The sequence below is a fragment of the Dermochelys coriacea genome, chromosome 12 (assembly GCF_009764565.3).
Source record: "Dermochelys coriacea isolate rDerCor1 chromosome 12, rDerCor1.pri.v4, whole genome shotgun sequence".
NCBI lineage: Eukaryota > Metazoa > Chordata > Testudines > Dermochelyidae > Dermochelys > Dermochelys coriacea.
In genome coordinates this window covers 23,815,853-23,841,087 of record NC_050079.1, presented here as the reverse complement: position 1 = coordinate 23,841,087, position 25,235 = coordinate 23,815,853, and the positions used below count along the sequence as shown (strand labels likewise).

Genomic DNA, 25,235 nt, shown 5'->3' with positions numbered 1-25,235 from the left:
ATAGCTATATATCTGTTATAGCAGGCTGGGCTTCATTACTCCGGGGGACCAAATTAAAAAAAAAAAAGAACAGACTCATTCTTATGGAGTCAAGACAAATTGGATCTATGCTGCTGAATCTATTCAGATTTTGCCCCATTTCCTCAAATGTGTAAAAGTGTCTTTCAGACTGCCCATGTTCAAAAGTGAATTTATCAGCCCACTCCTGAGCCATGCTGGCTAACTCACCATGCCATTCCTGTTGATAAACTGTAAAAGAAAATATTCATTATTGGTTTTGATATAACAGTTCAAATACGACATGTTGTAAGTGTACATTACTCGTACCTCATCTAACAGATTCACTCTCATGTAGAAAGTGTTCATAAATGACTGACTCACATAAGCATTGCTTCCTGTGTGCAGCATTTCTTCAAGCTGCAGGACATGTGTATTGACTGCACCACATTTAGCAAAAAAGATCCTGAATAAACATGTACCCATAAGAGCAACAGTGCAGAGACTGACATAATATTTTATCCAAAACAGACCAACACAAAACCAACCTCCACTAGGGTTGCCAACTCTGACTGAAGCTATTCTGGAAGGTTGTTTTCCCCAACATGACATAATGTCATTTTCTTAAAATATCCTATTCAAATTTCCTGGATTACTTTCAATAGTCACTGGGAGATCAATGCCAATTCTGGGAGACTCCTAGCCAACCCTGGAGGGCTGGCAACCCTAGCCTCCAATAGTGTGTAAGAGCTAGGAGCATGTTGGTTTAGTTACATACAGTATGTGAGAGAATTGCCAAGACACAGGATGTTCATGCTCATTTTGCTAGTGCATGAAAGGACTACTAGAAAATCTGGAGTAACACCACTAATATAATCCATAATTAAGGTTAAGATTTTGTCACAATTGTTTTTAGTAAAAGTCGTGGACAGGTTGTGGGCAATAAACAAAAACTCACTGGAGCCCATGACCTGTCTGTGATTTTTACAAAAAGTAGCCAGGAGGGAATGGGACGGGGGGGAATGACAGCTGGAGTCTTATGGGGGAGGCACTGACAGCCCGAACTCCTCTGTGGGGGGGACACAGCCCTGGCCCTGGCTGCAGCCATAGGTAAGAGGTGCACACAGCTCTGGTTCCGGCCGCACCCACACAGCCCCAGCTCCAGCCATGTCCAAAGCCACGGGGCAGGGGCGCGCAGTCCCGGCTCTAGACGCAGCCACGGGGGCACACAGCCCCAGCTCTGGCCACAGCGATGGGGGGTGGGGGGCACATAGCCCCAGCTCCGTCCCTGGCCTCAACTGCTGAGAACTGAAGCTGAAAAAGTCATGGAGGTCCAGTAAAGTCAGGGAATCCGTGACTTCCATGACCTCTGACTAAATCATATCCTTATCTGTAATAAAATTTCCTCTGATATGGATTTGTGACCAGGGTTTTAGCTCAGAACTGATTCTAAGAAGTTGTGTAATTTTGTTCTTATCATACAATAAGATCAAAGAAGTAGAAAAATGCTTTATACAAGATTTTACTTTTTGTAAATCATTGTTTTCTATGCAGCTATGGATCTATACTCCAATAGTTAAAGATCAGCTGGAAGCATTATGGGCAGGCTCCTTAGTGGTTTCTTTTTCTTGGAGTTTTCTTTACAATACTAATCAGCAAACTACTGAAAAGTATCATAGTATGATATGATAAATATGGCCTTAATTTATTCTTTCATTTTAATTTTTTCATATTATAGTTCTTTTGTTTTCCTCCATACAACGTTTATATATAAAGTCTGTACAAGGGAGTTTACTCCCAAGATACCCAGATACTCCAAAATACATTTTTTTCAGTTTTCAATGTAAAATTTGTTTAATGTCTGAAGTTTCTTTTTGGATTATGCTTACTATTTATATTGCCTGTTATTAAATATTATTTATATAGTACCTTATAAATAAATACAACTGAAAGATCCCTGTTTGAGCATTTTATAATCTGAAGCTCTGATCCTGTAAATTAGACGCATGCATTCTGCCTGTAACCATTCATAGCCCCAAAGGGATCTATTTGTATAGGAACAGGATTCTGCCCATGCAGATCCGACAGCCATAGGCTCTGGTTCTGCTCACATGCAAATGAATAACTTAAACAACCACAAATCAGAAGCTGACAGTATGAATAAGGAACTGGGAGAAAGGAACCAATTTCAGTCTCTTGTAACTTTATTCACATGAAGAACCTTAAAGGTTATAGCATTTCACGCATGACTAAGGTTACTCACATGTGTAAGCATCTGCAGGATCGGGACCTTCAGGCTCTAATACTTTACTTAGGGTGACCAGATAGCAAGTGTGAAAAATCGAGACCGGGGGCAGAGCGTAATAGGCACCTATATAAAACAAAGCCCTGACTATTGGGCTATCCCTGTAAAATCGGGACATCTGGTCACTCTAACTTCACTTCATTGGGGTTACTCACTATACCTCACTATACCTGGTAATGTTTGCAGGATCCGGCCTTTTGCCATTAGATTTAGGGACAAATTTTTCCTCTCATTTACCCTGGTGTAAGTCTGGAATAACACTACTGAAGTCAATACAATGGCATAATGGAGGGCAGAATATGGCTCATAAATGTTATATATATATTTGAAGGTTCAGATTTGAAATGTTACATTTTTCCCCCTATACACCCAGCATTACTACGGCACAGAGAACTTGTTACCACTTTACACTGGGAATAGACTGATTTATTTGTGAAATCCTTCAGTGGGGAAGCTAAATAAAAAGTCCCAAAGCTGTTCAGTGATGTCAATACCTTTCTGTAATACATTTCGCAAATATAAATGCCAAATATAGAAAAAAGAGAGGGGAAAAGAATAAGTTCATTCCCTAACTAAGAAGATATTGAAGATTTAGAGCCAGGGAACAGAGAGTTTTGAGGTGGGAATCTCCCTGCCTTTTTGTGAATGAAAATCTAAAAAACCTGTTGAAAGGCTGAGGCCTTTGATACTATCTTCAGCTCATCAAGGAATGGGCACCTCAAAATTCTCTTATAGAAAACTGAAATTGCCAACAGCAACACAAACATACCACACCACAACTTATTTAACATTAAACATGGACTAGACACTCTAAGCCTTTACAGTAAATACGTATGATTGTCCTTCAGTTTGATTCAAACTAACACGCACTTTAGCTATCTCTAAAGCACTTGTTTAAACATTCTAAAATATTGATTAAACCTACTATGAGAAGATACTTTTCAAAATATAAAAATAACCAATTACTTGGTATAACTTCAATTACAGCAACATGGGTCAACTCAATATTCTATAGGACAAGAAAAATGGTGATAGGTATTGTAAGTCTGTTGTTAAATAAACTGCCTAGTAGAAAACACCATATTGAAATATTAAATCCCGACTATTAATCATCCTCAGGTTGGCAATGACCCAGAGTAATGTATAACATGCACCATAAATAATAAGTAACCACTTTCTATCCATTACCCATTTGATGTAAAATTGATGCATTTAATAATACATGCTGCTTTGAAATTACTGAAATGGCAATAAACAAAGAAAACCCGTTAACTCATTTAGACAACCTCTCGCCTCATTAAAGGCAATCTGGGAAGCAGTGTACAGAGGTAACTTTTCTTTCTGTCTTTTTTTTCTGAACCTTACTCTTCCAATCAAAAGAGAAGCTTAGTATCTCTTGTTCAAACAAACAATTAGAGAAGTATTAAGTTCAGGGCATATAAAACACATCAGCTAAATTTAGTATGCTAAAATGTCTTTTTTTTATTTGACCAAAAAAAAGGGATCATATCATACTCTCTAAACTTGTCAACTTCTTAAGGTACAGTTCGGTTACAGATCCTTAGAATGGTTAAAATAAGCCCACTGGTACAAACCAATAAATACTGAAGAACCTCCACTACTGACTTTCTCAAAAAGAAAAGGAGGACTTGTGGCACCTTAGAGACTAACAAATTTATTAGAGCATAAGCTTTCGTGAGCTACAGCTCACTTCCCTACTGACTTTCTGCTAGTGAATGCATTAGCTCGTTCTCCTGTAAAGGATGGAGCTATTGGTGGGACAAGAGCTTCCCGGAGAGCAGCTACCTACCAGCCTGAGCACACTGGCAGCTAGAGCATCCATCTTCTGACTACAGTTGTGTATGTTCAGCAGTAGCTGGATCTCCTCTCTAGCGTAATCAGTCTTGTGAGGACTCCGTAGAGCCCACCCCAAGGAGAGAAGCTGGAAAAGCAGTAGCCCCAGCAGCGTGGGGAAAGATTTCATCTCGTGTATTGGGGCTACCTGCTTCTGCCTTGTGTGAAGGGAGGGCAGGGCAGGGCAGGCAGAGGGCAGGGCAGGGCACCGTAAGAACTGAGCATGCAACTTGCAGGGCAGGGTGCCAAGGTTTCCCGGTGTAAGGCAAGCAACAGATAGGTCAGGGTGCGCAGCACTGTGGGTGCCGAGCAGTGACGAGAGCACAGGGAAGGATGGGGGGTTGCAGGACAGGACACCAGGTAGAGCTGAAGGTGTGAAACACGGAGGTCACTGGGCGTGGAGGCGGGGCAGTGTGTCAGGCAGGCTGGGTACAGCCGGCACAAAGCAGGGAACTAGACACCGGGTGCCGCAGCGCAGCAGGCGGGTGGCAGGGAGGGGACAGGGCAGTAGGCGGGACGCGGGGCGCAGCGCGGCAGGGGCCAAGCACCGCAGGGCTCTGCGAAGCGGCGCAGGGGCCGCGGCCGGGGTGCGGGGATCATGGCTGCGGGCAGGGAGGCCGCTGGCTCCGGAAGGGGGAGGGGGAGATCCGGCTCCATGGGCGGCGGCGACTCCTGCTGAGGCTGAACCGCTGGCAGCCGTGGCTCCGCTATGAGCCCCCGCCCTGCAGGACAAGGAGGGAGCAGGGATAAAAATAACCCGGGGCAAAACGGGGTCCGGCCCGCGTAGGCACCGCTGGGATTCGAACCCAGGATCTCCTGTTTACTAGACAGGCGCTTTAACCAACTAAGCCACGGCGCCAGCTACTCTTTTGGGCGGCGAGGCGGCCCCATCCATGGCTCGGCAGCCGCTCTCCGCACACAAAGGGAGGTGGGTGCACGGACCGCGTGGGGCTGGGGTGCAAGCGACACCCCCAATACCCCTAGCGGTGCTGCGCGCCCGCTGCACAATGCTGCGCTCGCTCCCATCCCCACGCCTCAGCGGCACCCCGAACAGCGGGAGAGGTGGGGGCCTCACGCTGCTCTCAGCCCCTCTCCTAGCCTGGCAGAGGCACCCACCCCAACCCTCAAAGAGCCGGGGGGGGGGGTGCACCTTGCCCTTGCCGCCCAGGGCTGCCGTGCACCTAACATGTAGGCCACCCTAGCTAAGGCATTCGGGGGGTGAGAAAGCCACCGCCAAGCAGCGTAGCAGACCTAGGGCCGGCCTGGGTTTCGTGGGGCTGTACGGCTTTGACCTGCACCCTCAAGCCACTGGCCTGGCTGAACCAGAACATTTCCCACCTTCAGGGCCACGCGCTTGAGGAGAGGAGACGAAAGGGGCAGTTGCCCTGGGCCTCCCCACATGCCTGGTTGCAACCCCACACAAAGCCCAGTGGTGTTGGGACCTGGCGCACAGTGTCACAGTGCCAGTCCGGCTTGGTCTGGCTGCCCCCCATCTCCGGAGCAGCAGCCGGACCAAATTTGAGTGGTGTGGCAACCCCATGTGCTAAGTCTCCCTGCCAATCAAATCTGGGCTGGCCAGCAGCACCCCATCTCTCTCTCGGGGCAGACTGCGTGGCACGGCGTACCACTTTAGCCACTGGAGAGGGTGGGAGGTATGCTGAGCCCATAGCTATGCCAACCCAAACCCCGGCATTGATGCAGTACGGTTGCTGGAAGAATGCTTCCCTTGACCAAGACTGTTGCTTGGAGAACTGGTGTTCCAACAGTGACAGAAAAGCCCTTCTGTCACTGGAGACTGCATTTACGCTTAAAGTTGACAGGTGTCCAGTTTTTGACTGGAACATCCGGTCAGATAGGGGACCCTGGCAGCTCCGGTCAGCACCAATAAAAGTCCGGTGATGCAGGGCTTGCAGGGTCCCTACCCGGTTCTGTGCGACTCCCAGGAAGCAGCCGGTGTAGTACCGGCATGTCCCTCTGACTCCTACATGTAGGGGTGGCACTTGAGACGGGGCAGTGTGCAGAGCCCCCATGGCCCCCACCCCATGCCTAGGAGCTGGAGGGACATGCCAACCATTTCCTAGCAGCCACCTGAGGTAAGCACCACCCAGAGCTCGCACCCCTCACCCCCTCACACACCCAAACTCCCTTCCCGAGCCCGCACCCCAACCCCAACCCCCCCCGCACACCAAACCCCTTGACCCCAGACCAGTGAAAGTGAGTGAGTGAGGGTGGGGGAGAGCAAGCGACGGAGGGAGGGGGGATGGAGTGAGCAGGGGCAGGGCCTCGGAATGGGGCAGGGCAGAGGTAGGGCCTCGGAGAAGGGGCGGGGCAGAGGTGTTCAGTTTTCAGCGATTAGAAAGTTGGCAACCCTATCTATGCTACGCGGATATAACAGCATAGCTATGGAGCCAGAGTCACAACAGCAGGTTGGCAGGTCGCAGACATAGGCTATGTCTACACTACCGTGATAAATCAACCTACACTACACAACTCCAACTAAGTGAATAACGTAGCTGGAGTCAACGTACCTTAGGTTGCGTTACCGGAGGGTCTACAACACAGGAGGCCGACGGGAGATTTACTTTACTCTTCTCATCCAGGATAGAGTACAGGGGTTGACTAGACCCGCTAAATCGACCACCATGGATCAATCTTAGAGCATCATTCCCCGCTGTAGTGTTGACCTGTCCATACATGCAGCTCACAGAGGGCTTGTCTACACTACCACGCAGGGTCAATCTAAGATACGCAATTTTAGCTACATGAATAGCGTAGCTGAAGTCGACATACTTAGATCTACTTACCGCGGTGTCTTCACTGTGGTAAGTCGACAGCTGATGCTCTCCTGTCGTCTCTGCTTGCGCTTCTCGTTCTGGTGGAATACCAGAGTCGACGGGAGAGTGCTCAGTGGTCGATTTATTGCGTCTATACTAGTTGCGATAAATCGATCCCTGCTGGATCGATTGCTGCCCAGGTTGTGTAGACAAGCCCTGAGATACACAAGACACATATAATTTAAATTATTTTTTTCTAATTTAGATTCAGGCCTGGTAAGCCCTCCACCTGCAGAATGTTCACAGACAACATTGGGAATTCCTCTCTCAGGGAGCTAAGCCTTTATACTGTTAGCTTCTTGGGGCAAATGCTCTGTTTCATACTATGCCAAGCAAACTGATGACTTTAAAAATAAAATCAACAGCTCTCAAGGTTCCTTCCCCACTCTGAACTCTAGGGTACAGATGTGGGGACCTGCATGAAAGACCCCCTAAGCTTATTCTTACCATCTTAGGTTAAAAGCTGCCACTACCAGAGTGTTACACAAAGAACAGGGGAAGTGCCCACTTGGAAACGTCTCCCCCCCAAAATATCCCCCCAAGCACTACACCCCCTTTCCTGGGGAAGGCTTGATAAAAATCCTCACCAATTTGCATAGGTGAACACAGACCCAAACCCTTGGATCTTAAAAACAATGAAAAAAGCAACCCTGTTCTTAAAAGAAGAATTTTAATTAAAGAAAAAGTAAAAGAATCACCTCTGCAAATTCAGGATGGTAAATACCTTACAGGGTAATCAGATTCAAAACATAGAGAATCCCTCTAGGCAAAACCTTAAGTTACAAAAAGATACAAAAACAGGAATATACATTCCATTCAGCACAACTTATTTTATCAGCCATTTAAACAAAACAGAATCTAATGCATATCTAACTAGATTGCTTACTAACTCTTTACAGGAGTTCTGACCTGCATTCCTGCTCTGGTTCTGGTAAAAGCAACACACAGAGACAGAGAGGACCCTTTGTTCCCCCCCTCCAGCTTTGAAAGTATCTTGTCTCCTCATTGGTCATTTTGGTCAGGTGCCAGCGAGGTTATCATAGCTTCTTAACCCTTTACAGGTGAAAGTGTTTTTCCTCTGGCCAGGAGGGATTTAAAGGTGTTTACCCTTCCCTTTATATTTATGACAACAGCTATTGAATCTGTGGCTCCAGTCCTGCAATCAGATCTGTAGGAGTGTCAGGGTCCTCCTGTTATGGATCAGATTACAGAATTGGGTATAATTACGGTTTCCTCAACTGTAAAGTCAGGGATCACTTTGCCAATTTCCCAGGAATCCAAGGGTCATACTTATAACCAAATCATGGCTATGTCAGTATGCCTTTCCTTCTCCTATAGCAGACCCACAAGAGCAGCCATAATTACCTGCAGAAAAGTGCAAAAACATAGGAAGTCAGGCAGCAGTGCAAATGGTGCTACTAGCTTAAAAGGGACACAGTAGATAGTTTTGGGGAGTTCTTGAGCCTTTATTCATCCAACAAGTTTGTTATGTAACTCTTGAATGCCCTACCTTATAAATCAGGCCTAAAATAAGTTATATATTCCCAAGCACTTAACTCGTTTAAATGGTCTATGACAGGGGTTCTCAACCTTTTTCTTTCTGAAGCCCCCCCCTCCCCGACCATGCAATAAAAACTCTACTGAGGCACCTGGCATTGGCCACTATCAGAAGACAGGATATAGGGCTAGATGGACCTTTGGTCTGATCCAGTATGGCCGTTCTTATGGTCTTATGTTCACTGCCCACCTTTGTTACAACTGTTTTTCTGCATATAAAAGCCAGGACCAGCATTAGGGGGTAGCAAGCAGAGTAATTCCCTGGGGTCCCATGCACTGGGGCCCCTGCGAAGCTACATTGCTCAGGCTTTGGCTTTCTGCCCTGGGCCCCTACAAGTCTAATGATGGTCCTGCTTGGCAGACCCCCCTGAAATCTGCTTGCGGCCCGCCAGGGGACCCCGGAACCCTGGTTGAGAAGCACTGGTCTATGATATAGTTGTAGAATTTCCTGTTCTCTCTATTCTTTGTCTTGGTCTATCAAACTGATTTTGTCAAATAAGCAGTAAAATACAAACTGATTTAATAAGACTTAAGTTTCCGACAGCAAAGTATCAGTTTGACTTGTCTTTATTAATTTGGGAAATAAAAGACCCTTTCAAAAGAAAATTTCTAACCTATTCATCTCTGAATGTCACACTATTTATACACAAAAATAACCCTCTATAGAATAATTGGTTTTGCTCCCTCAATGGAAAATCTTAGCGCTTTGATTTTTTCAGCTAAATGGGACAGGAAGAGCAAATAAAGGACATTCCTAATTCAAATATTATAAGAATATTATTTAATTAAACTGAGATTATTTTCAAACATGCAGAAATTAGTTCAGTATTATTATTCATATTTAAGGGTAATTATTCCAACAATAATACAGACACATTTTATGTATTCTGCAAAAATAATTCCAGCACCATACAAACTGCATTTTTTCAACTTTTTACTGCAAACCAATGATATTTGGTCTTGGGATATGTTACAACTTGTCACCTCATGTTTTATTCAAAACAGTACATCTGGATAAGCATACTATTTCTTAAAAAATCATTTTCTTTTCACCTTGGAATCAAGTGCAACTGTAGCTACCAACGCTACACAATTCACATGGCTTAAAAAAGAAAGACCTATAATAGATTTCCATTTATTTCATAGCTTAACTACATTCCAGACTACTACATATCCAGGTACAATATATTTTTCTCCTTATAAATCCTTTTTAAAATAATATAATCTGCTGAAACATGTTTTTGGTGAATGAGGCCCCCACATCTTGAAACACTAATCTCATATTAATTAAAAAGAAAAGGAGTACTTGTGGCACCTTAGAGACTAACAAATTTATTAGAGCATGAGCTTTCGTGAGCTACAGCTCACTTCATCGGATGCATTTGGTGGAAAACATAGATATTAGTGTATGGCACAGAAATATGGAGGAAATCCTTGGCTCTGTATGTACATGCAATAAAATATACTGATAATCACAATTAGGTATAGGCATATGCTTAAAAACACAAATGTATTTGCACAAATAGTCTGTTGGGAAGAATTTAGAGATCAGGTGCTACAATGGGTGGTAATGACAAAATATTTCTCGAAGGAGAAGCCAGTCGACAGAATACACACTTGGTTACCACTTCAGAGTCATCACACTGTAGGAGTGAGAAAGGTTTTTCACATTCTTCACACTGATGTAAATGTAACATTAAAAAACAACAAAAAGGATGTTAGTTAATCATATGTGCCAGACATGAATTATCTTACAACTGTTGCTCAACTATAAATATGCAGCCCTGATTTTCAGAGATGCTGAGCACTTGTAGCTCTTATTAGCTTCAAATGGTGCAGTGTGTGCTCAATACTCTTGAAAAATCAGGCCCATTCAGTCATTGTGCAGGAAGCTTTCCTAAACTTACCAGTATCTTTTTGTAGTTTGTGATATTGCCTTAGCAAATTTATTATTATTAGTTTATACAGCACTGGAGGTGTGATGGGTTTTACAAAACAAATAAAGATGAGGTTCCTTTCCCAATCTCACACGGCTTAGAACAAATTGTTTAATCGGAATTAAAACTGAAATGTCATCAAAATTTCTCTTTTTCCCCCTCCTCTTAACCTCTGGTAGTGATTTCATACCTTTTCTCTTCCTTCTTTTGTAAACTCAATATTTGTTTTGTTTATTGGGGAGTCATAAATGTCCCTGAGTGCATGAATACCACTGCCTGAGGCCAGTAGTATTGCTAAATATGCAGCCAATCACACTACTAAGCATCAGGTTTGGAAGCCAAAGGATTTTTTTTATTTAAAAAAAATTAATTTGGTTTACTATTATTTCTAAAAATACAATGGCATCTGTCCATGGACTTCTGCATCCTTACCAAATACTTTAAAAAAAAAACCCAAAGAAAAGCATTGATGCATTTATTTTGAAATTCCTTACTCTTCTCCCTCCCCCAATCACATATAAATAATTACATGAATTTTGTGAACAGAAGACAAAAATAAGGTAAATCAATGTTTGAACCAGCAATCTTGTTGACAATGTCCTTTCAGCCATTCATATTTTGGTTTTGAACAGAGTGAGATGTAACTTGGAGACTATAAGGGCTTGGAGACCATCAGCTGTAACTCCACATAATGCTTACTTGAACTATTTTTGAGCGTCTTGTATTTCTGCTTTCTATTGCCACAGGAACATGATCAGCCTTTTCAATGTTCCATAATCTCAAAGTAGCATCCTAAAAGTCAGAAAGAACAATTAGGACATGTATTTATATGTTATCATTGGTCAAGCACCATAGCAAGCTACAGTATTTGTCCAATGGATAAAGGCCTCATCAGTTGCACAAAGCACAAATAACTCTACTTATAAGCCAGGAAAATTTCTTGGATAAGAGATGGGCATTATTTTTAAAACTGTCATTACTTTGAAAACAAATAATTGTTTTACTCACCACAAATATTTAGTAATCTTAGAAACTGAGTTTATGGGTCACACCAAACATGTACACCTACATATAAAGTTCCTTTTAATATTTTCTGTAATTGCTTTTTAACTGATTGTAAAACTACAAATGAAAGACTGTCTGGGTTAACTGTTACATTCAATTATAATTTTTCTAAAATAAATATTGAAATACACGGTGAAATCTGTTTCCAAATTAGTTTCCTATACCACATCTGTAAGTTAGTTGTTACCTTTGAGGAAGAAAGGATCCATTTCTTGTTGTTGCTAATTGCAACATCCATCACCCAGTCTCCATGGCCCTGGAGCAAAGAAAATTGTAACTTTATTACTTTTATAATAAAATAAATTGCTGTCTTCACCACAAATCCATTCGGGCAGCCCTTCCTACATTAAGCAAAATCTCTGTGCATGCTCACTCATCCCTGGTCAGAACAGCTGCTATCAGGTTAATCTTTTTCTGCGTATACTTGACACGGCCTGATCCGCTATCTGTGGTTTGTGTAACAGCAGCATCTCAGTTAGAATTGTAGTTCTGATGGGTGCAGTGCTGGCAGCTAGTGTGGTAGTTATTTTTAGTTCCAGTCCTCCTTGTGTGTGTGTGATTGTTTGTTTGTGTGTTTTCCTTTCTACATTTTTAAATAATTTAGCTAAATATAGAGAGAGAGAGAGAGGGAGGGAGGGAAGAAGACAGGGAAAGAGTTGTTTTCTAGTGCACACAACGCAGAGCAATTTGAAGATGTGGGTCAGGTGACAAGAAGGGGGAGAGCTTTGAGCCTTTCCTCACTTCAAGGGAAGGGAGATGATTCAGAAGGCAGGCAGTTGCATTGGGTGGGCTGGGCCTTCTTGCTGCTGCACAACTGATCACTGAGCATGCATGGAGATTTGTGAGAGCACCATTAGGTCTGCTACCACAAGAAGAGAATCAAGCTAAAATCAAAAATGAAGAAGTAACTCACACAGTGAATTTATTAAAAAATTAATAGAATTAATGAGAAAACTCCTAGAGTTCAAAAAAGGATGTTTTTCATTTTGATAGACAAACTTCACATATGAAAAGTATGCATTAATGTTTATCAGAAAGAAACGCATTAATATTTTCCAACATACAGGGAGAAAGGCAAAGACGTATTTAATAGGATATATGGCAAATTTGCCATTTTAGAGTCATGTATTTCTTGGATGCAATCCTTTTCATTTACAAAGCATGTCCACAAAGTTCTTGTTTCCTTGAACACAGTGGGTATCAAACAACAGGAGGCAGTTTCTTTGCTCAGAGTTCAAAGCTTCTTTTCAGCTTGCACTCTGCCCAGTAAACTTCCTCTCCTTGCTTTCTTTCCCAGCCACATTTCCAGGGCTTTTCTTGCTGTTTGGTTGGCTTTTTGGCTGCTTCTCTCTGCCTGCTTCTGCCCACAGATGTGCACATCTCCATCAAACAATACCCAGAGACCCACACTTCTCCCACATACCCTCCTCCCACGTAGCTCAGTTCCTGACTAGCCTTGCATGTGACCTGTGTTTTGGGGTGGTTCTCCTATTGTTTCAACTATCTTACTCCAAAAAGGAGCTTAACTGTTCCTTGCATTTATCCTGAATGAATGGCAGCTATCGCACCCACCAGCTTCAATGAATTTTTACCCAACATCCATCAAACCAATCTTATGGCCCAACTTTATGCATATTGTGGCCGAACTTTACAAAATTACATGTAAAATTACTATTATTGTGCATACAGTCAAAGTAACTGCATGTGTAAATAATACAAGCACGTTACACATACAAATTTGAAAAGATGGGATTATAAGCATACCAGAGGTACAAAAAAATAGCCTTATTGTCAACACCACTAATATTCTAAATTCACTGCTAGGATCTACTGAAAGGTTTTAAAACCTACATGCATTGGACACTAATATCAGATACCTAATTCATATTGGAAGTGACTGACTTATTGAATCATACTCTTCTAGAGCATAACAGTATCTTCCATATCAAAAGCAGTCTGTCCTCGTGGCGATGATAATCGGTGCTCTCAAGCTCTCTTCCACAACCAGTCACTTGCAATAAGGATAATTCTTATTTTAGATTCTGGGTTCAAAGTGAGTTCTTTAAAACCAAAGAGTCAGTTCTAAGTGAGAGTAACAAAGAGTGGGACTGAAGAAACAAAGTTCTGAAGGTAAATATTTTAGTTAAATGTCTTTTTCAGCAACGAAGGTATTTCACTGATGTTTTTGGCTTCAGAATTTTATTCAGATTTATAATATTGATCTTTTCTCATTTACAGTTCCAAAGTGGGAACCCAAGTACAAGGAGGGCACCTGTAAGTTTCAGTCACTATCTCTGAATCCTTTTGAAAATGATACAGCTAACCATTCAAAATAAAACCTTAAACTCAGTTCTTGCACCAGCCAGTCAGCAAACTGCAGGGACCAGAGCAACAGATACCTGAATCTCTCTGTCCTCCCACAGTAACTGTGCAGCTACTGTATTCTATACTTGCTACAGGCAATGAGTGTATTTCTTTGCAAAAAAGAAAAGGAGTACTTGTGGTACTTGTGACCTTAGAGACTAACAAATTTATTTGAGCATAAGCTTTCATATTGAAAGCTCACGAAAGCTTATGCTCAAATAAATTTGTTAGTCTCTAAGGTGCCACAAGTACTCCTTTTCTTTTTTGCGAATACAGACTAACACGACTGCTACTCTGAAACCTGTATTTCTTTGGTAGTCAATGTACAGCACATGGCAGCAGACCAATCTTAATGTCACCAAAACTGGATTAAGGACACCATGTCAGAGCATGAAATTAAGAGTTGTACTCTTAAAAGGTAAAATCCATCATGTCCACAGTTAATATCTGATCATTTCAAGTAAATAATAAAATTTTAATGGTACATTTTGGAGTGCCTTTGAAAATTTGTACCATAAAGTCCTAAACTTACTAGCTCCTATGTACCATAATGTGCTTCCTCCACAGATGTACCACCTTGTTCCCTCAGGTATGAGGCAGTCATACTGTATGTAGTGAATGAGGAACAAGGGCTAACACTGAGCGATAAGGATAAAGTAAGTATCACCCAGCTGGGAGCTGCCTCATTTACTAAGCACCATCTACCCCGAACACTGAATAAGAGAGTGGTTGATCATGAACCTGTAACTAAAGATGTATGATAATACATATGAACGTAGGGGCAGAGTAAAAGTTGAATGGACAACCTTAACTTTGGCATTTCCTAATTTTTGAGTGCATCTCCTTTGTGACCTTAACCTTTTTTTTAATGTAGACCATTATATTATATGGATACATACATACTTACAAAGGCGTGTTGCATTTTTAAATTCATACACACATTGACCAGTCTCTTACTAGGGGAAGTCATGATCTTCCATGGTAAATATGCTGTTCTACACAATGCATTTATATCACAGCTGATGCATTAAGATAGAAATCTAGTAGTATGTTAATAACACATCTGACAAAGAAAACAGCCTTGCCGGTAATTATAAAAGAATATGTTATCCCCAAGAAATTAAAGTCACATACAGTACATGACAGATTCTTGTCTATTTCTATGAGGGTTAGGGTGGGGGGAAGAGACAGAAAAAGACACATACATCAGTTAATGTAAAGAGATATACAATACTCATACTAGCTGTAGATTTGTATAGCTTCTCACTAAACTAGTGAGCAAATAGGAATTTAGTACCTTTAATGCTAGCTTTTTATATCCTGCTCCTGCATCCCACAGAGCTATAGTTTTGTCATATGCTCCAGACACTACAAGAGATGCTAAAATACAAATTAGATGCCATATTATTTCTCTGGGGTTTTTTTTTATACAGACTAAAAGAACAAGCTCCATACAGACTTGGGTCAGACTGTTAACAGAATTTAAATAATGCACTAGTATTAGGTATGCTCTAGCAAGGTAATGAAAGTCCAAGAATTTTTTTAATGAGTATAAACATAGGCATAAAATTCAGTTATCAAAAATACAACGAAGCATACAAAGTAAAAGAAAATGCTGATGACATGAAATTTGATGAGACATATTATTTAAAAAAAGTTAAAATAGCAAAAAGTTATTTGTAAAATTACTAAGTTTTGGCTAGCGAAACAATCACATTTACTCATTACTATAGCTTTTCTTTTACTGGTACGTTTAGTACTTGCAGCAGTTAAGAACCAGTGGTTAAAATACACTTCATTCACTAGGAGCTTCTCCAAAACCTTTCCTGAGGTAAATTTATTTCCTTGACTCCAAATAGAGTATATTCTTCTAACATGGGACAGAAATAGTGGGAAAATGTCAAGAAAGTGTCAAGAAAACTTTCTTCAGAGTAGCAGCCGTGTTAGTCTGTATTCGCAAAAAAGAAAAGGAGTACTTGTGGCACCTTAGAGACTAACAAATTTATTTGAGCATAAGCTTTCGTGAGCTACAGCTCACTTCATCATCTCAGTTATTGGCACCCTGACAGCAGGATTGTCTGGCTATGTAGACTCATTCCTCAGGCACTACGCTACCAGCACTCCCAGCTATCTTCGAGACACCACTGACTTCCTGAGGAAACTACAGTCCATCAGTGATCTTCCTAAAAACACCATCCTGGCCACTATGGATGTAGAAGCCCTCTACACCAACATTCCACACAAAGATGGACTACAAGCCATCAGGAACAGTATCCCCGATCATGTCACGGCTAACCTGGTGGCTGAACTTTTGTGACTTTGTCCTCACCCATAACTATTTCACATTTGGGGACAATGTATACCTTCAAATCAGCGGCACTGCGATGGGTACCCACATGGACCCACAGTATGCCAACATTTTTATGGCTGACTTAGAACAACACTTCCTCAGCTCTCGTCCCCTAATGCCCCTACTCTACTTGCTCTACATTGATGACATCTTCATCATCTGGACCCATGGAAAAGAAGCCTTTGAGGAATTCCACCAGGATTTCAAAAATTTCCATCCCACCATCAACCTCAGCCTGGACCAGTCCACACAAGAGATCCACTTCCGGTGCTAATAAGCGATGGTCACATAAACACCACCCTATATCGGAAACCTACTGACCGCCTACCTACATTCCTACCTACATGCCTCTAGCTTTCATCCAGATCACACCACACAATCCATTGTCTACAGCCAAGCTCTACGATATAACCGCATTTGCTCCAACCCCTCAGACAGAGACAAACACCTACAAGATCTCTATCATGCATCCTTACAAGTACAATACCCACCTGCTGAAGTGAAGAAACAGATTGACAGAGCCAGAAGAGTACCCAGAAGTCACCTACTACAGGACAGGCCCAACAGAGAAAATAACAGAACGCCACTAGCCATCACCTTCAGCCCCCAACTAAAACCTCTCCAACGCATTATCAAGTATCTACAACCTATCCTGAAGGACCACCCATCACTCTCACAGATCTTGGGAGACAGGCCAGTCCTTGCTTACACACAGCCCCCCAACCTGAAGCAAATACTCACCAGCAACCGCACACCACACAACAGAACCACTAACCCAGGAACCCATCCTTGCAACAAAGCCCGTTGCCAACTCTGTCCACATATCTATTCAGGGGACACCATCATAGGGCCTAATCACATCAGATTAGGCTATCAGAGGCTCGTTCACCTGCGCGTCTACCAATGTGATACATGCCATCATGTGCCAGCAATGCCCCTCTGCCATGTACATTGGTCAAACTGGACAGTCTCTACGTAAACGAATAAATGGACACAAATCAGATGTCAAGAATTATAACATTCAAAAACCAGTCGGAGAACACTTCAATCTCTCCAGTCACATGATTACAGACCTGAGAGTGGCTATCCTTTAACAAAAAAACTTCCAGCGAGAGACTGGTGAATTGGAATTAATTTACAAACTGGATACAATTAACTTAGGCTTGAATAGAGACTGGGAGTGGATGAGTCATTACATAAAGTAAAACTATTTCCCCATGTTATTTCTCCCCCAACCCCACCCCCTACAGTTCCTCAGACGTTCTTGTTAACTGCTGGAAATGGCCCACCTTGATTATCACCACAAAAGGTTTTCCTCCTTTTCCCCCCATCCTTCCTACTGGTAATAGCTCATCTTAAGTGATCACTCTCCTTACAGTGTGTATGATAAAACCCATTGTTTCATGTTCTCTGTGTGTGTATATAAATCTCCCCACTGTATTTTCCACCAAATGCATCCGACGAAGTGAGTTGTAGCTCACGAAAGCTTATGCTCAAATAAATGTGTTAGTCTCTAAGGTGCCACAAGTACTCCTTTTTTTTTTGCGAAAACTTTCTTGTAATGATCTCTCTATCAGATTAGAGGTGATACTTCCAAATACCACTGTTCAGAGGCCTATCTGCAAGTCAGCTACTATCCCTATGACTGCTATTGCCAAACTAGTTGGTGTTACCACCTTCAATGATTTCATTCCCAGAATTTTTTCCCCCACAATGTGTGTAGTTTAGGATTGAAATCACTGAACTGAGAAGACTGGGTTTAGATGGGATCCCAAGGTGAAGAGGGGTCAGTACTCTAAAAGGCCATGTTTGTTATGGGTATAAAGACGGGAAGTTCTGAGAGAAACAGCCAATCAAGGCATAAAGATTTGCAGTAGTCAAGCACAGCAAAGAGGCGAGACAAAATTCAATATAACAAATGTATGGTGTTTTCTTTAACTCTGCAATAGCAATATCACAGGCAAATTAACATCTAAGCTTCAGCTTCAGAAATTATTTAGTCCAGGACACAGTTATTACCTGGGATACAAAAGAATTAAAATATCAGCCATTTTATACAGAGGAGTTTTAGTGCTCTACTACTATATCTCACAAAATACCATAAAGATTTTTTTCTGAAATATCACATTATTAGAAAATGTTGATTGAACCATGTAGAAACTTTACTCCTGGAGGTACTGACTAAAGATACACAGTGACAACCTCTCTCTCTCATTCAATGTGCTTAACAATAATAAAAAGGAGTTCTTGTGGCACCTTAGAGACTAACAAATTTATTTGAGCATAAGCTTTCGTGAGCTACAGCTCACTTCATCGGATGCATTCAGTGGAAAATACAGTGGGGAGATTTATATAAACAGATACACAGAGAACATGAAACAATGGGTGTTACCATACACACTGTAATGAGAGTGATCACTTAAGATGAGCTATTACCAGCAGGAGAGTGGGGGGGAGAGAGGGAGGCCAGGGAAGAAAACCTTTTGTAGTGATAATCAAGAAGAGTCATTTCCAGCAGTTGACAAGAACGTCTGAGGAACAGTGGAGGGTGGGGAATAAACATGGGGAAATAGTTTTACTTTGTGTAATGACCCATCCACTCCCAGTCTCTATTCAAGCCTAAGTTAATCGTATCCAGTTTGCAAATTAATTCCAATTCAGCAGTCTCTTGTTGGAGTCTGTTTTTGAAGTTTTTTTGTTGAAGGATAGCCACTCTCAGGTCTATAATCAAGTGACCAGAGAGATTGAAGTGTTCTCCGACTGGTTTTTGAATGTTATAATTCTTGACATCTGATTTGTGTCCATTTATTCTTTTATGTGGAGACTGTCCAGTTTGACCAATGTACATGGCAGAGGGGCATTGCTGGCACATGATGGCATATATCACATTGGTAGATGCGCAGGTGAACGAGCCTCTGATAGTGTGGCTGATGTGAATAGACCCAATGATGGTGTCCCCTGAATAGATATTTGGACAGAGTTGGCAACGGGCTTTGTTGCAAGGATAGGTTCCTGGGTTAGTGGTTCTGTTGTGTGGTGTGTGGTTGCTGGTGAGTATTTGCTTCAGGTTGGGGGGCTGTCTGTAAGCAAGGACTGGCCTGTCTCCCAAGATCTGTGAGAGTGATGGATGGTCCTTCAGGATAGGTTGTAGATCCTTGATGATGCGTTGGAGAGGTTTTAGTTGGGGGCTGAAGGTGATGGCTAGTGGCGTTCTGTTATTTTCTTTGTTGGGCCTGTACTGTAGTAGGTGACTTCTGGGTACTCTTCTGGCTCTGTCAATCTGTTTCTTCACTTCAGCAGGTGGGTATTGTACTTGTAAGGATGCATGATAGAGATCTTGTAGGTGTTTGTCTCTGTCTGAGGGGTTGGAGCAAATGCGGTTATATCGTAGAGCTTGGCTGTAGACAATGGATTGTGTGGTGTGATCTGGATGAAAGCTAGAGGCATGTAGGTAGGAATAGCGGTCAGTAGGTTTCCGATATAGGGTGGTGTTTATGTGACCATCGCTTATTAGCACCGGAAGTGGATCTCTTGTGTGGACTGGTCCAGGCTGAGGTTGATGGTGGGATGGAAATTGTTGAAATCCTGGTGGAATTCCTCAAGGGCTTCTTTTCCATGGGTCCAGATGATGAAGATGTCATCAATGTAGAGCAAGTAGAGTAGGGGCATTAGGGGACAAGAGCTGAGGAAGTGTTGTTCTAAGTCAGCCATAAAAATGTTGGCATACTGTGGGTCCATGCGGGTATCCATCGCAGTGCCGCTGATTTGAAGGTATACATTGTCCCCAAATGTGAAATAGTTATGGGTGAGGACAAAGTCACAAAGTTCAGCCACCAGGTTAGCCGTGACATGATCGGGGATACTGTTCCTGATGGCTTGTAGTCCATCTTTGTGTGGAATGTTGGTGTAGAGGGCTTCTACATCCATAGTGGCCAGGATGGTGTTTTTAGGAAGATCACTGATGGACTGTAGTTTCCTCAGGAAGTCAGTGGTGTCTCGAAGATAGCTGGGAGTGCTGGTAGCGTAGTGCCTGAGGAATGAGTCTACATAGCCAGACAATCCTGCTGTCAGGGTGCCAATAACTGAGATGATGAAGTGAGCTGTAGCTCACGAAAGCTTATGCTCAAATAAATTTGTTAGTCTCTAAGGTGCCACAAGTACTCCTTTTCTTTTTTGCGAATACAGACTAACACGGCTGCTACTCTGAAGAAAGTTTTCTTGACACTTTCTTGACGTTTTCCCACTATTTCTGTCCCATGTTAGAAGAATATACTCTATTTGGAGTCAAGGAAATAAATTTACCTCAGGAAAGGTTTTGGAGAAGCTTCTTTTATGATGGTGAAGGTGATGGCTAGTGGCGTGCTGTTATTTTCTTTGTTGGGCCTGTCCTGTAGTAGGTGACTTCTGGGTAATCTTCTAGCTCTGTCAATTGGAATATGAACAAGAGGCTGCTAGGCAGTTCTCCAACAACACTTTCTACAAGCTATTACCCTCTGATCCCACTGCGGGTTACCAAAAGAAACTACAGGATTTGCTCAGGAAACTCCCTGAAAAAGCACAAGAATAAATCTGCACAGACACACCCCTGGAACTCCGACCTGGGGTATTCTATCTGCTACCCAAGATCCATAACCTGGAAATCCTGGACGTCCCATCATCTCAGGGATTGTCACCCTGACAGCAGGATTGTCTGGCTATGTAGACTCATTCTTCAGGCCCTATGCTACCAGCACTCCCAGCTATCTTCGAGACACCACTGACTTCCTGAGGAAACTACAATCCATCGATGATTTTCCTGAAAACACCATCCTGGCCCTCTACACCAACATTCCACACAAAGATGGACTACAAGCCGTCAGGAACAGTATCCCTGATAATGTCATGGCAAACCTGGTGGCTGAATTTTGTGCCTTTGTCCTCACCCATAACTATTTCACATTTGGGGACAATGTATACCTTCAAATCAGCGGCACTGCGATGGGTACCCGCATGGCCCCACAGTATGCCAACATTTTTATGGCTGACTTAGAACAACGTTTCCTCAGCTCTCTTCCCCTAATGCCCCTACTCTACTTGTGCTACATTGATGACATCTTCATCATCTGGACCCATGGAAAAGAAGCCCTTGAGGAATTCCACCAGGATTTCAACAATTTCCGTCCCACCATCAACATCAGCCTGTCCACACAAGAGATCCACTTCCTGGACACTACAGTGCTAAAAAGCGATGGTCACATAAACACCACCCTATACCGGAAACCTATTGACCGCTTTTCCTACCTACATGCCTCCAGCTTTCACCCAGATCACACCACATGATCCATTGTCTCCAGCCAAACTCTATGATATAACCGCATTTGCTCCAACCCCTCAGACAGAGACAAACACCTATAAGATTTCCATCAAGCATTCTTACAATTACAATACCCACCTGCTGAAGTGAAGAGACAGATTGACAGAGCCAGAAGAGTATCCAGAAGTCACCTACTACAGGACAGGCCCAACAAAGAAAATAACAGAACGCCACTAGCCATCACCTTTAGCCCCCAACTAAAACCTCTCCAACGCATCATCAAGGATCTACAGCCTATCCTGAAGGACGACCCATCACTCTCACAGATCTTGGGAGACAGGCCAGTCCTTGCTTACAGACAGCCCCCCAACCTGAAACAAATATTCACCAGCAACCACACAACACACAACAGAACCACTAACCCAGGAACCTATCCTTGCAACAAAGCCCGCTGCCAACTGTGTCCACGTATCTATTCAGGGGGCACCATCATAGGGCCTAATCACATCAGATTAGGCTATCAGAGGCTCGTTCACCTGCGCATCTACCAATGTGATATATGCCATCATGTGCCAGCAATGCCCCTCTGCCATGTACATTGGTCAAACTGGACAGTCTCTACATAAAAGAATGAATGGACACAAATCAGACGTCAAGAATTATAACATTCAAAAACCAGTTGGAGAACACTTCAATCTCTCTGGTCACTCGATTACAGACCTAAGAGTGGCTATCCTTCAACAAAAAAACTTCAAAAACAGACTCCAGCGAAAGACTGGTGAATTGGAATTAATTTACAAACTGGATACAATTAACTTGGGCTTGAATAGAGACTGGGAGTGGATGAGTCATTACATAAAGTAAAACTATTTCCCCATGTTATTTCTCCCCCCACCGCACCCCCTACAGTTCCTCAGACGTTCTTGTTAACTGCTGGAAATGGCCCACCTTGATTATCACCACAAAAGGTTTTCCTCCTTTTCCCCCCATCCTTCCTACTGGTAATAGCTCATCTTAAGTGATCACTCTCCTTACAGTGTGTATGATAAAACCCATTGTTTCATGTTCTCCGTGTATCTGTGTTTATAAATCTCCCCTCTGTATTTTCCACCAAATGCATCCAATGAAGTGAGCTGTAGCTCACGAAAGCTTATGCTCAAATAAATTTGTTAGTCTCTAAGGTGCCACAAATACTCCTTTTCTTTTTATGAATACAGACTAACATGGCTGCTACTCTGAAACTTAACAATAAATATATATACTAATATACTGTATATAGTGTTTTACATTTTCAGAGTGCCTTACAACCATTAACTAATACCAGGTGGATAATAGCAAGCATTCAATCCATGAGGTGGCTCAGTAGTTTCTACTCATTGTAATCTCTCAATCAAGATCTTTTTACAGAAAATCTTTGACGATTATATCAATTAAGCAGCATTTGAGATGTCTGAGTAAAGCAGAATACAAACCATCAATTTCAATTTACTTACATTATGTGGGTAGCCATTTAATCCAAATGAAAAACATTTAATTTTGAAATTGAGAAATAAATTAGTCATTTGATTGGCATGTGACCCCTGTGACTTATCTGAAATGTAGTACATGTATATACTTGAAGATGTGTATAATGGTATAAAACATAACTCACCATCTTTGCTAAAAACACAGGAACTAACAGAACCTTCATGACCATGGTTCAAGCAAATAGGTCCATGATAACGAAACTCCCCTGTTTTTATATCCCATATTTTTAAGGTTTTGTCCCAAGATGCCGTGCACAAGTAATGACCATCTATGGTAAAGCAGCAGTCTGAGATGACATTGGTGTGTGCCCTGAAATACACATGAAAATGACTGCAACAGGATAGTGTGATTTTTAAAGCCATTAGAATGCTGTAAGGGCTTGATCTTGCAAGGTCTAAGTACTCTGGCCCATCTAGTGAAGCACATTCTTAGCTTTTATCATCTGAGTAGTTCTGTAAAAGTCCCTGGAACTGTTCATTTGCAAAAGATTAAGCATGTTATTAAGTGCTTTTCTGGATGCAGTCATAGTGTTTAACATCTCACAGGATCCAGTACTAACTGAGTTTTAAGTAGAGCTTATCACCTGTTTCTTGTCATCCACAGGGTAACACTATACACCAGTTTAATTAAAAGGCAACATTGAAGGGTGAGCTATGGATGCCTTCAAATAAACAGCACTGTATGTCTCTCTCTACATGTCATGAAACTATATGGTGATTTGAAACTAACTAAACATAATCAACGGAAAAGATTAATCAATTCTACAATGAACTCTGATTTTGAGAACAGGGGGTGCACCTCTAGAAAGAATCTCAAAGTTTCAGAACCTGACAGGTCTTTAGCAATTCATGCAATCCACAATGGGGAAAGGATTACAAGCATCTCTGCAGGAAACAGTGCTATATCCATTGCAATTTAAAAGAAGGATTAGTAAAATGCTCCAGATCTGAGTCTCCCATTCTAAGAAAATTCCTAATTCTTTTAAGGGCAACTTTAACAGTACCTTTTTATCCAGACAATTTATGATTAATGCTTTTATGATTTAAAACCAGAACCATTGAATTTGTTTAACGCCATTGTTAATGTTTTTCAATAGCTCATCTGACATCTTCATTTGTTATATACTCCCTTCTTACACAGACATTAGCATTCTATCTTTATATAAGGATTTTCATGTAGTATTGACTTCAGTGAGAGTTGTGGGGGCTTCTCTCAGGATCAGGCTACATGCACATACATCAATCAAATGCAGCAACACACTCGATAACAGCAAGGTGGCCTGGATATCAGGGAAATCCCTAATATTAAGAATAGTGCAATAGGAACTTTAAAGTCACTATGATCAGAATGGATTTCAGGTGTTACATTCTCATCTGAAATGCCTCCAGTTAATGCACAGAAGTCAATCTATTTACCTCAGAATGGAAGGGACAGTTTGAACCTCTCAAGATTTGACCTTTCGGTTCCAGGGAGTATACAAATTTCACACCTGAGTTTCAGATTCAGAAGCCATCAACTCTAGATAGTGAATTAACAGCTGTGAGTTTTCTCTCCAGATAATTTCACTCTGATTCCACACTCAGATCAAGATGTATCCCTCTCCAAAAATATATCCTGTGCATATGTATATGTTCCATTTTGCAGTCCTTTTAGAGATCTGTATCATGCTAAATGGTGTTTCATCTTCTTCACATTTGTTAATGTTATTATCCAGTGTTGCTAGTCCTGAGAAACATCAGCAACTAGCTTCCAGTTCAACAGCACATTCCCCATGCTATTGTTTGCTTTCTCCACTATCAAATTCTAAGTCTCAGTACCTAGAAACTATGATTAGCCTTAGTTAATGCTTACAGATGGACAGATGCACCTCATCTGTCATTCACACCAAGAAGCTTGTATATAGCATATTATTTAACCTTTCCATGTGTAAGGAGACTGTTTTCCCCTTACTAAAATTCAGTGGGGGTGTTCTGGTTGGCTAGCTCCCAGTACCAAAAGGAAGGGGAAGGGTCGATGGGAAATCAGGTCCTTGAGACTGATAGTCCCCAGAAACAATGGGGAGAGGCCAATGCTCCAGGTCCGCCTGATTAACAGGGTGGGCAGGCTAATCAAGAAGTCAGGAGGCCAGGGGGGTCCCGTCCTCCCAGTGAGC

At 42.1% G+C, this 25,235-nt stretch overlaps 1 protein-coding gene and 1 non-coding gene across 2 annotated transcripts in view; both read right to left on the bottom strand.

Annotated features, from left to right (window-relative positions):
• Positions 1-4,941: 4,941 nt before the first annotated feature.
• Positions 4,942-5,015, bottom strand: TRNAT-AGU. The gene has a single exon. It is a non-coding gene; the product is annotated as a tRNA-Thr (tRNA).
• A 4,923-nt stretch (positions 5,016-9,938) lies between these two features.
• The window catches only part of WDR88 (WD repeat domain 88), a 40,803-nt gene continuing 25,506 nt past the window's right edge, over positions 9,939-25,235 (bottom strand). The window contains exons 7-11 of the mRNA XM_038368605.2: positions 23,208-23,392; positions 15,211-15,293; positions 11,737-11,805; positions 11,184-11,276; positions 9,939-10,226 (exon numbers count right to left, since the gene is read on the bottom strand). Of these exons, the coding sequence (XP_038224533.1) occupies positions 10,089-10,226; positions 11,184-11,276; positions 11,737-11,805; positions 15,211-15,293; positions 23,208-23,392 (568 nt within the window). The 3' untranslated portion in view covers positions 9,939-10,088. The remainder of the gene's footprint in view (positions 10,227-11,183; positions 11,277-11,736; positions 11,806-15,210; positions 15,294-23,207; positions 23,393-25,235) is intronic.